The sequence below is a fragment of the Antennarius striatus genome, chromosome 15 (genome assembly GCF_040054535.1).
Source record: "Antennarius striatus isolate MH-2024 chromosome 15, ASM4005453v1, whole genome shotgun sequence".
In the NCBI taxonomy this organism is placed as follows: domain Eukaryota; kingdom Metazoa; phylum Chordata; class Actinopteri; order Lophiiformes; family Antennariidae; genus Antennarius; species Antennarius striatus.
This window is the reverse complement of record NC_090790.1, coordinates 2,051,504-2,066,201: the sequence shown is the minus strand read 5'-3', so window position 1 is coordinate 2,066,201 and position 14,698 is coordinate 2,051,504. Positions and strand designations below refer to the sequence as shown.

Below are 14,698 nucleotides of genomic sequence, written 5' to 3'. Positions count from 1 at the left end.
ACCATTGAAACACTCTGATTGACTGTTTAAAACACTCTTGTATTAAAGAAAAGTGTTTCTTTGTGTTTGTGGATGTTTCTGTCACCTTCTCAGAGACTTTGCGAGCGCTTTCAATCAGCTCCCTCTTGGTGAAGGAATCGCTGGGGCTGCACTGCAGCGCCCCCGCTTTGGTCACCAGTCCTGTGCAGCTGAAGCCCAACTCGCCCACCTGCTTCTTGATGTGAGAACCGATCTGGAGGGAAACACAGATGACGTTTGGTAACACGTGTCACGTCATGCATGCAGAGATGACTTCTGGATGTGTTCATTTACTTCCTGGTTTTCTGCAGTCATCGCTGCATATTTGGCCTCATCTGCCAGGTTTCCAAACTCATTGGTCAGCTGGTTGGCCAACCCCCCAAGGTCGTCTGGGTTGGTGTTGGATTTGGTGACCTTAGGACAGAGAGAAGAAGTTATTATATGGATGAGGTTATTAACGGCACTGATCGGACGGCGGTGAAGAAGACTCACCATTTCCTGCACGGTGACCGCTATGGCCTTGGCGGTCTTCACCATGGTGGTCTGGTAGTCCACGAAGGTGCCTTCAGGTTCATGTGTGGGGGCGTCTTCCATTTTATTGATAGCATCATTGATGGAGTCCACCATGCCCCCCACGGCCCCCGCTGCGCTGGCTGCCTCGGCCAGAGTCGCCCCCAGGTCGTCCACGGCTTCTTTCATCATCTGCACCGACTCCTCCAGGGCCTCCTGCATGTGAGCCGCCTGGGTACACGGAGAGACGTTTGGGGATGTGGAAATTAAACAATAAAATATAAGATAATATTTTATTAATCAAATACTATTTTACTTTTTATTTTTTAATTTTTAAATAATATTTTATAAAAAGTTATTTAAAAATAAATAATTTTAAATAATATTTTATTAATAAAATATTATTTAATAAATAAAACCCAAAAATAATAAATAAAATTAATAAAATTAATAAATAAATAAATAATATTCAACCAGACATTAAAAACAACATGATAAAAAAATAAAATCCACAAAATGCAATGGAACAAACGGGGATTAAGGAAGTCATCTAGAGAGTTTAGCTAAATCTTCACAAGAACAAGACGGAAAGGAAATTAACTAAGACTATAATAATTTCATCATTATAATATTTTTCTCTTTAACAATAGATTATTTAATCACCTGCATCCCATCAGCTTATAAAAAAAGAGTGTTTAAGAACCGATCAGCCCCATACATTAATATCAGTTATACAGTAGTATAACAGCTGACCCGGGGTCAGTACCTTGGGGTTTCCTCCTGCCTCTTTGGCGGTGTAGAGCATCTGCAGCGCTGACTCTGCCAGGGTTTTGGTCTGGTCCAACACGGCCATCTGCTGCTGGCTGCTGACGATCTTGGACGCCGTGCCGATGGCGGCCATGATCAGGGGCTCGAAGTAGCTGGCCATCTGGGACACCTGTTGGAGTGCAGTGGGAATGAATTCATGTCAGAGCCTTCAGCTGGAAAACCAGGGGGTCACCCTTCATGTTGCACCGTGTCGGTGGTGCAGAGGTGCGTTACCTTGTGTCCCAGCTGGGAGGCCTCAGAGCGAGCAGCCACGGCCACCGGATCGATCAGGTTACTGATTTCATGCACCGAGGCGGCCATCTGCTCGTGGAGCGTCTGTCACACACAGTCACACACGATTAGACAGAAATACGTTATTTATCCCAACTGGGAAATTTAAAAGTTTAGTCTTAGACGTCAGCGTCCGGCCCATTGTTCACGTGTCTGAACACACACACCAACGCCCTGACAATTCACTGGATCACTGGCAGCAACAACAGACACTGTGTATCACACCAGTGTCACACCAGTGTCACACCAGTATCACACCAGTGTCACACCAGTATCACCAGTATCACACCTGTATAACACCAGTGTCACACCAGTATCACACCAGTATCACACCTGTATCACACCAGTATCACACCAGTGTCACACCAGTATCACACCAGTATCACACCAGTATCACACCAGTGTATAATGACCTATACTCAGTACACAGAGCATGCATGTGTTCACCTCCATGGAGACGTCCTCTCGGGGGGTCAGCTGCTGGCTGATGGCAGCCAGAGACGCTTGATCCACTTCTCTGATGCAGCCGTTCAGGACCTCAATAGCATCGTCACACTCCCTCTGACCAGGAGCCTTCTCTCTGCCCCGACACAAAGGAGGGCAACATGGGGGGGTGACATCAGTGCCAGGTACTCCATGACAAGAACAGACGTGATGTCTAGACGTGAGCCGTCGGTTTACCTCATGTTGGAAATGAGTTTCTTGATGGAGTCGGACACCGTCCTGGAGTGTCCAGCCAGCACCGACCACTTGGGGGGGTCTTTGGGGTTGACGGCCAGAGAGCGGGCGGTCTGGATCAAACCGGTCGAACTCTCCAACATGGTCTTTGCTGCTGCCAGGATGGGCTCCATGGCTGCGTGGCCCTGAAGGTGTGGAGAAGGAGAAGCAGCTGACTCGATGACACGAGTAGAACCCCCAACGCCCCAACAACATGGGTCCTTCAGAGCAGACAGGTCATCATCATCAGACTCACCTCAGGGCTGATCTGAGCTGGGATGCTGGCGAACTCTGGATTGGAGGCGAAGGCCGTCAGGTTGTCCACAGCCTCTATCAGGGGGCCGGTGGCAGCCTTACACTTCTCCCTGTTCTCCTCATTAAAGGCTCCGTCCAAAGCCTGCAGGAAACAGGAGTCACCCATTAGCAAATGAATGGGACCCGTGAACCCCTAAACAGATCCTCAGACTAAACCAGTACAGATCAATTTAAACCACAGCCTATTTCAGAGCTAAGGCTATCCCAGGTTTGTATGACGCAGCCCATTCTTCCACTGCTACAAGATGCATTAAAACCTGGTCTCACACAATTAGATTGACAAGAAAAATATAGAAAATATAGAACTAAGTGAACTGAAAGAAAAAAAATTGTAATTATTTTATCATTTATTATCATTATTAGAATTATCATTATTTCAGTTTTATTTCAGGTTTTATTTCAGGGACAAAGAACTCAGAAACTCAACCTGACTCTCATTGATCGGTGGGTTCCTGCTCTGACTGTTTCTGAAACAGTTTCTGTCGTTGTACTGCAGAACTAGTGCAGCGTTACTGTGTTTTAGTAAGACCAAAGCTTTTAAAGGGTAAGGATGCTTCAAAAGATAGGGTGCAGCCCTAACTCTAACGCTGCTGTGAGGTCAGCTCCTCAGAAACAAAAGCCAGACATCTGTTTTAGCGTGACTTGGTGATAAATATTAAGAGTGCACACCTTAATGGACTTGACCAGGTTAGCGGTGGTGTTAGCCACCTCTTTGGCTGACTGGACAAACTGTCTCTTAGCAACGGGGTTTGGAGTCTTGGAGGAGGCCAGACGGCAGGCGTTACACAGGGCAGACGTGTGTTTGGCTACGATGGTGGCTGCAGAGAGAACCTGAGCAGAGAGCAGTGAGTCAGAGGGCAGTGGATTAAGATTAAGACTAAATAATCCCAAGGTGAAAGAGAATGAACACGTACCTGGGACTGTGTGCAGGCTGGATCCACCAGGTTCTGACAGGCCATCTGGATGGACTGGTTCGCCCGGGCGAACTGAGCCGGGTCCACCAGGCCCTTCTGACCCGCTGAGCTGTTGGGGTCCGATACCCCCACCAGGTAGGAAGCCTGGGGGCGTAAACAGATCTCTGGTCAGGGATGAGCGATGAGAAGTGGTGATGTATTGTCAGTGTTTGTGTGTTTGAAGATGAAACAAAGAGCACATTACTCAGGCAGCAACGGGGATAAAAATGAGATGATGACCTTGAGAAAGCTAGGTCAAGGTCAAATTTCAACTTCTGTACATTTTTTGGTACATATCTCAGAAACCGGATAAGATAGAAAGACGAAACAAAGGGCGTTCTATTCAGGGAGGCAAGGGGATGAAAATTAGATCACAACCTTGACCCTGAAAAACAAGGTCAAGGTCACATTTTCACTTTTATACCTCATTATGTACACATCTCTGAAACCTGATGAGATATAATCACAAAACAAAAAGCAACATTTTCAGGAAGCCAGAGGCACAAACATGTGATGATGACCTTCACCTTTGGAAAACTAGGTCAAGGTCAACGTAAACACTTTTTTATCTTTTATGGTGCAAAAAGGGTAAAAGGTTGAATTCAGGGGTGTCGCGGGATGTTCTAATCTCTGACTGTTTTGTTAAACACAAAGTTTCTGAGCTCTTGCAATCATAGTTGGGCAGGGGCGTCAAACTCACTCACACAAGGGGCTGACATTGAAGACACAGACTGTGTTGTAGACCAGATAGATTTTATATTTATTGAACTGTCAAATACCTGAAGAGTTCATTTTGAAAATAGAACTTCTTTTAAACCTGGTGATTCAGCTGGGCTGTGAGTAGAGCAGTGGTCCCCAACTTTTTTGTGCCACTGACTGGTTTAACACTGGGCAGTATTTAACGGACCGGGGGCTAAATGGTATGACCAGCATAAAAACTGGTATTTTGCAGCTTTCTTTCTCTCTTTGTACTCATGGGTTCCTCTGGGTCCTCACTGGTTCTATTATTCTGCAAAGAAACTTTCCAAAGATGTTTCTTAGCATTGGAGTTTCATTTTAGCTGTAATGTACTCTGTGTTACCGGCAGGAGCGGCCCCTTTAAGAAGCAGTCATGTGACCGAGGCACGCATCTCGACATAAGTCAAGAGTGAGTCATAGACATACATGTTACAGAGAATGAGGTAATTTTCCAAAACAAAACATCGTTCAGAACCGGATAATAAATAAAATGGAAATAATGTACGTTGTGTGTTCTTCCTGTGTGGGTGGAACCAACTGACCCACAGAATGGTACGCAGCCCGGGGCTTACACCACTGCTCCAGGTGAAGCAGTGAACCTGTCTCCTTCCGTTCTTTAGTAGATGCCCCCGTCAGAGACAATCATACCCCCCAATTAACCTCTTTATTTAAGCAGTGTCCAAAAATGTATTTAAAGAGCTGCCTTTTCTGTGCCTTGACCTCATCTTATCTGAAATGTGAACTGCCATTAAATTCAAAAGGAGAATACGTTTACAATAATCAATGAGGTCGATCAGGTCAAGTTATTTGTCATCAGTTTACACAAACGTATTTAAATGCAGCAGACAACTGGATTAGCCCATGACTGCATGTTGTGATGCTGTGATGCATGAAGCTAATGCTTCATTAGCTTGAAGCTAACGTAAACTCAGATGGGTTCTACCTGTGCAGCTGCTTCAGTCAGCCCACACAGGGCTTTGGAACCGGCACTGACAGAGTCACCAAACTCTGGCAGGTTGGAGTTCTTTGCATTGTGGGAGATTCCAGCCATGGACTCACCCAGGACCTGTCAACAAGATGATGATGATGATGATGATGATGACTGAGAAAACTTGAACGACCAGTCAAGTGCCATCTCATACAGGACAGACTGAACTGCGTCTGTAAACGTTTTGTCCGTGTCTTGAACAGCTGTGTCCTACCTTTGAATTCTCCATGACGCTGTCGATGCAGTCAAAGTAGGACGCGTCGCTGATGGCTTCTGTTGGGTTCTCCAGCATCCCTTTCACCGACTACACACACACACACACACACACACAACAGTCACAACCTGAGTCTGTGTCTGCACAGTATTTACACTCCCTTTAATAACAATTAATTAGTATTTATTTATCAATCATTTTCATTTTGATTTGTTTAACACTAAAAGATTTTATTTCCAACATACAACTCCAAATTCCTCAAAGCCTGTCATTGGAAGTGTATAGAATAGCAGATTTTCACTGTGTACACACAATACCTGATAGGGTCAAAAATGGTCCAATTTAGTCCCATTATAACCACATATTTTTCATATATTATAAGCATATATATGTATATTATATTTATATAATATACATGTTTATGATATATATTAATTTATACAATATTGCTGATTTGTTATAATGAAACATGATCTTCATTGTCTGCAGCAAGACAATGACCCCACAATGACGCCACAACCTAGACACAGACCCAATGTCTGTTTACACACCGGCAAAAACATTTTCCATTCATCCAATAGGTGAGTTTATATATATATTTTTGTTGTCTTAGAATTTGGAAGTCGAACGCGAAACAAGCGCCTTTTTCTCGCCGCTAAGCGCGAGAAAATGCGAGAAAAGTCGAGAGAAAAAGTGACGGTAATGTGCTTTTTATTTTAGTTTACTGTATTCAATGATTTTTCACTTAATTTGCGTTCCATTGCCTACGGTACGAGTTACGGTACCGTAAACGTCTGTCCAAAAGACGACAGTAACTCGTACCTGAGGCTAACCTGATTACATCGATGTTTTTTCTTTCTTTCTCGTGTTTGCTTCTTTTGATGTTTCATTACCATACAATTTGATATATAAATGACATTATGAAATAACATATTATGGTGAAAAAAGGTAGTTTTCTAGTGTCTTGGAACGGATTAGGACCATTTACATTATTTGTAATGGGAAAGATGTATTTGAAATTTGAACAAATCAGTATTTGAACAGCTTTCCCGAACGAATTGTGGTCGGAAATCAAGGTTTGCCTGTATATATATTTGTATATATGAGTTTTAATACTTAATGAGAAGTATTAAACTGTCCACTAACTTTTGGAAATATTCCATATTTTGTATTTTTCCCATTGGATGAAAAACAGGGTTTTAATGGCAAATTCCACATAAACAAATATAATAATAAAAAATATATATAATAACTTTATATCTGTGGATAGGTCTGAAGTAATCTTAAAGATCTGATGCTTTGACAGAAAAAAATATTTCTGTATTATCTTGTTTTTTTACACTTTCATGAGACGACCCATTTGTGACCCCATCAGGTAATGTGTGTAGACATTTTATTAGGTCCCTGGGGTTGAACCATCACCAGTGGTTTTCCTGATGGCAGTGGAGTTTCTACAGTTTCCATCCATAAAGCAGACCCTGTTCACACTGAAGCCTTCAGTAACAACAGAGAACATCAACAACGTGACGCCGTTACCTCCAGCTCTCTGAGGGCATTGTCACACTCCTTCTGCCCAGGGGCCTGCTGGGTACACATGGTGATGAGCTGGTTGATGCTGTCTGTAACTGCCCTGTGGACATGAAGACACACACACACGTCAGGACAGACTGACAGGAACACGTATCGACAAACAGAGAGACGGGGAGGGGCTCGTACCGGGCCGCCGCGGCCAGCTGGTTCTTGAGGTTGGGGGAGGTGGGGTCGGTGGTCAGGGCTTTGGCTGCCAGCAGGAGTTTACTGGAGGACATGGAGATCGTCTTCAGATTGGACACCACCTGTGTTTGGTCCTCCTTAGACTGGGAGAACAGAGGAGAGTGGGATGGGCTGAATTACGGCATTATGGGAAATGTAGTTTTGGTGAAAGCACACTTTTGACCCATTTATTTTTAGACACTCTGACCGTTTATGCTCTCGTGGGTCACATAAAATGATGTGGAGGGCCACATTTGGCCCCCGGGCCATGAGTTTGACTCATGTGCACTAGAATAACAGCTGTGGATTAATCTGCCCCTGAAACCACTTGAACAGTAATAACAGTTAAAAACTTAAAGTACTGGCAGGAGATTCCAGAGCCTTTATAAAAAATAAAACTTCACTTTTGTTTTAAACGTTTAACGTTTAGTATAAACCTCAAAAAGAAAAATGCTGAACATAAAAAGCAAAAGTACCTCCAACACGATAGAAATAGAAGAAATGATCAGGATGAACATGTTGGAGGTATTTTTCTGTTCGTGTTTTCTCCTCCTACTGACCTGAGATGTTCCCGCCATGTCCACACCAGCTTCCAGGAAGTTGCTGAAGTCCTGTCCAAATTTGCTGGTGGCCCTGGCCAGATCCTGGGTGGTCCCTCTAGAGGCCTGGACCACCTCATTGGCTGACTGGTTGAGTCCAGCTGCTACTTCGTTGAGTTGAGCTTGAACATCCTGGAAGCTTCTTCCACTGGAGGGGAACTGGAGCAAAGAGGAGAACCATCAGAGACAAATGCTTCATGTTGGACCTCGATATCTTCATTGAAGGTCAAAGAACACAAGACAGTAAGGGAGAGCCCCCACCCTGACGCACCCCATCCTCTGGTGTGTGTGTTGGTGTGTTCTGGTGTGTGTGGTACCTACAGAGTCAGCCAGGAGGCTCTTGCTGGCTTCGCCCACGGTGCGGATGGCGTTGTCCACGTCCCTCTGGCCAGGAAGGCAGTTCACACACCTGTTCAAGGCCTGAGACACCGCCTTAGCCACCTACACACACACACACACACACACACACACACATACACACACACACACACAGTGCAATGTAAAATATGCGTACAGTAACACCTTGAGATAGTTTAATCTGTCCTGTGACTGAGGTACGAACAAACATTTCCCCATTTAAATAACTAAAATCATTTTAAACAAAAGCAATTGATGTATTGATTGTATTATCAATCAATACACGCATACTTAATATGTGCATAATTAATTATATTAAGTTACATAAACAATGATAAAGTATTAAAAGAAACTCAAAAGTCACGAGAACACACCAGCTACGTCTTTACTCCACCAACGAGAACGAGATCCGGTCTCACTGATGTCGTATCCATCCGCCAACACGTGGTAAAGAACGAGATCCGGTCTCACTGATGTCATATCCATCCGCCAACACATAAAGAACAAGATGCGGTCTCACTGATCTTGTATCCATCCGCTAACAGGTGGTAAAGAACGAGATGCGGTCTCACTGATGTTGTATCCATCCACGAACACGTGGTAAAGAACGAGATGCAGTCTCACAGACGTTGTATCCACCCACGAACACGCGGTAAAGAACGAGATGCGGTCTCACAGATGTATCCATCCACGAACACGTGGTAAAGAACGAGATGCAGTCTCACAGATGTTGTATCCATCCGCGAACACTTGGTAACGAATGAGATGCGGTCTCACAGATGTTGTATCCATCCACGGACACGTGGTAAAGAACGAGATGCGGTCTCACTGATGTATCCGTCCTCCAGCTGGTATCTCTGTTTCAGGTGAAGCGACCAGACGTCTCACCTGGGCCAGCCTCTGCTGACTCTCTGCGTCTCCCGGTTTGGCGATGGCCCTCTTGGTCTCTTCGATCAGGTTGGCTGACTTGTCCATGACGTCACCAGCGCAGTCCAGCATCGCGTTCCGCGCCTGAGGGTCGTCTGTGGTGGCTGCTACTCCTCTGGCAGCCGAGGCTAACGACTTCAGGGCCTGGGCCACGTCTCTGGCTGCCATGCCTGGGTCCAAACATCAACACAATTATTTCTCATTTCTGGATGTAAAACGTTCAGAAAAGGTCAATTTTCTCGCAACACACAGAGGAGATGTTACTTATTATTGATTGTTAAGTCTCCAAACATGTTTTTACAATACAACGTTGACTCCTAACATACTAACATACACACAAGCCATAGCCTGGGGTCTGGACCAGTGGTTTCCCCTGTCTGAGTGACATAAATACCCCCTAATGGGTGTATGTTAGTGACAGTGGCGGTGGTCTTTGCTCTCCCAGTGCTTCCAGACATGTTGCACCTGCCCAGGTGTATTCATGTCGACCCACCTGTGTAGTTCTCATTGCCCTGGGTCGCCTCGCTCAGCAGCTGGGCGATTGCGGAGCTCACAGCCTTAGTAGTCAATCCCAGATCCTGGGAGCATTTCTCCAGCTGAGCACAGCAAAGATAGACCAAACATTACTCAGACTGAAACACTCAATAATCATGTGTGTGTGTGTGTGTGTGTGTGTGTGTGTGTGTGTGTGTGTGTGTGTGTGTGTACCGTCTGTCCTGGTAGTGGTTTGAGTTTGCCCTCCTCAGCTGAAGCCCTGGCTTCCTGCATGTCCTTCTCCAGATCTCTGACCATTGACAGAGCGTTGTCTATCTCCAGAGGGCCACACGACTCCTGAGCCTACACACATTAGTGTGACACACACACACACACACACACACACACACACACACACACACACACACACACACACACACACACACACACTATCAATGCATGTGTGCATGCATTGACCACATGTTCAACCACCTGAGTCGGTGACTGTCTCTGACCCCCAGGGGCACGTATCACCTCTACTGCCCCAGGGTTTATCAGGAGCTTTTCCTCTTGACAGTCATTGTTCAAACATGAATGAAAACGTTAATTAATATTGGGGACGGACCTTTTGTGACGCGGTGCGCAGCTCGGCCAGAGCACTGGCCAGGTTCTTGGCACACTGGCTGAGCTGCATGGCTGAGGCCTGGTCACCGATGGTGGGAACTGTGGCCTTGGAGGCTGTGACCATCTTAGCACCAGGCTGGTAGAGGAGACACAGACAGAGAATGCAAACAGCAGTAACTCCATGTTAGAATACGCTGATATCAGAGAACTGGTTGGACTGAAGTGTCAGACAGTGTGTCCCTGGGGCGTAAGCTTTAAATGCACTTCATTCAGCAAAAATATTCACAATTTTTCCATTTCTCCACTTAAATTCAAACCCAGAAATCGCCATTTTGTTTTGATCTCGCACGAGAAACTTGCGTGTCACCTGTGTGATTCTGCCTTATTAAAATCGACCAATCAGCAACAGGACGTGTGCTGGTTCTAAGCTGCAGTGAGAGAGGAGTTAGTTCGACCCCCCAGAGGACAAGAAGAGTCGTGTTGGGTTTGTCTGTCTGTTAAAGCGCTTTGGAACGTCTGCTGGTGGGATTAAGAGATAGACTAATAAAGGGTGATTGATTATCACCATACCTCGGAAAGACCTACAAGTTTGAGAAAAAGCAAGTGACAATGAGTGTTTTCTTGAATAAATAACAATCAAAAGATAATGAAGAAAAATGACAGATATTACTACAGATATTACTACAGGTATTACTACAGGTATTACTACAGGTATTACTACAGATATTACTACAGATATTACTACAGATATTACTACAGGTATTACTACAGATATTACTACAGATATTACTACAGACATTACTACAGATATTACTACAGGTATTACTACAGATATTACTACAGATATTACTACAGGTATTACTACAGATATTACTAAATGTGTGTGAAGGTTCTGTCAGCTTGGCTCAGTGTCCACAGGAGAAAATATGAATTAAAGGAAAAGAAAACTATTGAGAGAAAAGTAAAAGTGAAAAACAAACTGTATTACATCTTTTTTTTATGTCTAAAACTGTTTCTTTCTGACCACCAGACTTTAACATGTCAGTAAAACTAATATAATTTTACTTTTTTTTCTTTTTACTTCAATAATTATGATGTTATTAATAAAAACATTAAATTAACAGTGTGTTTAGTTTTCATATTGTACTATTGGTTAAACTCAATCCTTGCGTACTCTTCTACCGTATATTCTGTTTTTACTTTTGGGATGTATAAACGTCATGTTGGGATGCACACATTTTTCGTGAAGCGCATCCCAGGGATGCACTACTTTCTGGAGGTGTGTTTGTGTGTGTGTGTGTGTATCAGTGTGTGTGTGTGTGTGTGTGTGTCTCACCTGCAGGAAGTTCTGGCTGGCGCTGATGAGAGCCAGCTGAGCGCTGGGGCTGTCGGGTTGAGACTGGCTGCCTCGGACCCCCTGAACCAGACGGGGGATCTGTTCTGCCACCACCTGCAGGGGGCAGTGTGTCTGTAAGCAGGAGGGCTTCTCCAATGCCTACACTGCATGTTCATGTCACACACACTTAAAAAGTGAATAATTATGTTCTGTACTTCCTATCCAGGTTTAGTGAATTTAAGTTGACTTTAAACGTGAGATTTTTACAACTAGAAGCAGCTTCCATCTCCTCTGTGGAACGCTCTGAGAAGAACCTGTGTGTGTGTGTGTGTGTGTGTGTGTGTGTGTGTGTGTGTGTGTGTGTGTGTGTGTGTGTGTGTGTGTGTGTGTGTGTGTGTGTGTGTGTGTGTGTGTGTGTGTGTGTGTGTGTGTGTGTGTGTGTGTGTGTGTGTGTGTGTGTGTGTGTGTGGTTACCTTACAGCTCTGGACCAGCTGCTGCTGGGCCGCCTGGTTCCTGTTGGAGGAGGCGGCATTCTGGGCAGCAGCTATGGTCTGAGTGGCCGCCGCCGCCGCCTGTTTGGCCGCGTTCTGACAGGAAACAGACGAGTCAGCGTAAAACCCGTCGACTGAATTATAGTTTAACTTTGGAAAACTTTTGGGAAAACTTGTATTTCATCTGATCTGCACTGATCTTATTTACCTCCAGCTTGTTGACGAGTCGCTTCTTGATGGCGTTCTGCGCCGCGGCGTTGGTGGCCATGCGGAGACCCTCGGCAGCCTCTCGTAACTTCTGCTGCTGCTCCTCGCTGTCGGGATTGGCTGCTGCCCCCTGAGGTGAACCACACCCACCTCATCAGATCAGAAACACATGACCGGGTCTGTTTGCTGTGTTCAAACACACTCCTTCAGACCTTAGCTGCCTCCACCATCTTTGCCGTGGCGTCGGCCAGCAGTTTGGCGGCTGACAGCAGCTTGCGCGAGTTCTCCAGGTCGGACTCCACCTCTGCATCCATCTTGATGGCGTTGACCAGATCGGATGTGGCCTGAGCGAGGATACGAGCCTGACGAACCATCTCACCTGATGGAGGACATTAGAGGCAAAGGGAAAGCACAGTGGTACCACTGATACGTAATGTACTGCAGTATTAACACTCAGAGACCTGTTAAAATGACTACACACATTACCTGGTGGGGTCACAAAAGGGCCGTCTCATAAAAGTGTCAAGAAAAAATATAATACAGAAATTTTTTTTTCTTTCAATGCATCAGATCTTTTCCATTACGTCAGACCTATCCACAGATATAAAGTTTATTATATCTTTCTTATTATTATTATATATGTTTATATGGAATTTGCCATTAGAACCCTTTTTTTCTTCCAATAGAAAAAACATAAAAATATGGAATATTTCCAAAAGTTAGTGCACAGTTTAATACTTCTGATAAAGAGGTTACAACTATTGGATGAATGGAAAAACATATTTTTGTAGGTGTGTGAACACAGACAGTGGGTCTGTGTCTGGGTTGTGGGGTCATTGTGGGGGCAGCTGCAGACAATGAAGATCATGTTTCATTACAACATGTCAGCATTATTGTATATAGTAAAATACAGTATATACACAGTATTTCATATACATATATAATCAATATGTAATATATACTGTATATGCTTATAGTATATGAGTATGTGGTTATAATGGGAGTCAATTGGACCATTTTTGACCCTACCAGGTATTGTGTGTACACTATTATATACACTTCCAATGACAGACATTAAGGAATTTAGAAAATAAAAATGAAAGAAAATTACTGACAACATTTCGTACATTTAGAATTTTAACTGATTTATTGGGCGAGAAACACATAAAAACAACAAAAATGTTTTGGGCCCAAACAGTTCCTAAGGGTTAGTTACAGTCTCAGACTTCACACCTCGCTGCTGTTCTCTCTACACCTACCAGCGTCCCCCATGGAGCTGAAGATGTTCTCTGTGACGTCCAGGATGCGGTCGGTGGCCTCGCCGTGGCGACCAATCGGATGAGCCCCGCTGGCGTACTGCTTGATGTGTTGGAGCAGCTCGTTCAGGGCGTGTGTGACGCCCGTCGCGGCCACGCCCACCTGTTTGAGGAGGCCCTCGTCATTGGTGGCCCCCTGCGACGCCTCCACACAGCCCTCCACGGACTTGGCCACCAGCTTGCCGGCTTCGATCAGCTGCTCCTGGCACACCGGGGAGCTGATGGTGGGGGCCACCACCTGGACAGGTGGGAGAAGACATGTAGGATTAACACACAAGAGGAAAGCAGACATTCTGATATATAATTATTTAAACTGGATCACACAGATTCAGTTTAAAGATTAAAAAAATACATACAGTATATATAATAAAAAACAATCTTTATTTTAATCATTGATCTTTACAAACACTTGTTTCAAAATGTAGTCAAACTGGGAAAGATAACATCTAGGAAATAAACCCAGATGTGTTAACATGTGCTGATAATTCCGATATTCTAATAATTCTATTTATTATTAATTAATTTATATTTATTTTATTACATATTATATTATATATTTATTATTATTTATTTATATATTTATCTATTCATTAGTATTACTACTATTAATACTCGTCTTCATCACATTCTCTATAGAGCTTGCTGACATTTGTCCCTCTGTCCAGTTCAGACCTGAAGGGAGACGAATGAAACCTGACGCCTCACTTACTGGATTCATGTGTTTATTTCTGTGTGCAATTTATTAACAAATATTTGATTTTTATTTGAATATTTGAAATATGATTTGATATTTGAATTTTACACACAATTCTACACATTTATATTAATTTAATCAACTACTTTATTCAAAGATTCTATTGACTGAATAAAGCCCAGGCTCTGGTTAAGTGGTATTTTGCTGTGTAGTTTAATTTAAATTAACGGTATTAATCCAATAGAGAAATTCCTAGTCCACTAATTATATATATATATATATATATATATATATATATATATATATATATATATATATATATATATATATATATATACAGTATATATATAAATATATATATATATATAT

At 43.6% G+C, this 14,698-nt stretch overlaps 1 protein-coding gene across 1 annotated transcript in view; it reads right to left on the bottom strand.

Moving 5' to 3' along the window:
• Positions 1 to 14,698, bottom strand: part of tln1 (talin 1) — a 56,707-nt gene that overhangs the window by 13,654 nt on the left and 28,355 nt on the right. The window contains exons 20-44 of the mRNA XM_068334766.1: positions 13,579 to 13,873; positions 12,532 to 12,698; positions 12,321 to 12,449; positions 12,095 to 12,208; positions 11,621 to 11,734; positions 10,286 to 10,420; positions 9,895 to 10,023; positions 9,680 to 9,782; positions 9,148 to 9,356; positions 8,224 to 8,343; positions 7,864 to 8,061; positions 7,268 to 7,407; positions 7,088 to 7,181; positions 5,552 to 5,641; positions 5,293 to 5,415; positions 3,573 to 3,716; positions 3,328 to 3,489; positions 2,600 to 2,740; positions 2,308 to 2,489; positions 2,074 to 2,206; positions 1,570 to 1,671; positions 1,295 to 1,465; positions 511 to 759; positions 313 to 432; positions 86 to 232 (exon numbers count right to left, since the gene is read on the bottom strand). Of these exons, the coding sequence (XP_068190867.1) occupies positions 86 to 232; positions 313 to 432; positions 511 to 759; positions 1,295 to 1,465; positions 1,570 to 1,671; positions 2,074 to 2,206; positions 2,308 to 2,489; positions 2,600 to 2,740; positions 3,328 to 3,489; positions 3,573 to 3,716; positions 5,293 to 5,415; positions 5,552 to 5,641; positions 7,088 to 7,181; positions 7,268 to 7,407; positions 7,864 to 8,061; positions 8,224 to 8,343; positions 9,148 to 9,356; positions 9,680 to 9,782; positions 9,895 to 10,023; positions 10,286 to 10,420; positions 11,621 to 11,734; positions 12,095 to 12,208; positions 12,321 to 12,449; positions 12,532 to 12,698; positions 13,579 to 13,873 (3,711 nt within the window). The remainder of the gene's footprint in view (positions 1 to 85; positions 233 to 312; positions 433 to 510; positions 760 to 1,294; positions 1,466 to 1,569; positions 1,672 to 2,073; positions 2,207 to 2,307; positions 2,490 to 2,599; positions 2,741 to 3,327; positions 3,490 to 3,572; positions 3,717 to 5,292; positions 5,416 to 5,551; positions 5,642 to 7,087; positions 7,182 to 7,267; positions 7,408 to 7,863; positions 8,062 to 8,223; positions 8,344 to 9,147; positions 9,357 to 9,679; positions 9,783 to 9,894; positions 10,024 to 10,285; positions 10,421 to 11,620; positions 11,735 to 12,094; positions 12,209 to 12,320; positions 12,450 to 12,531; positions 12,699 to 13,578; positions 13,874 to 14,698) is intronic.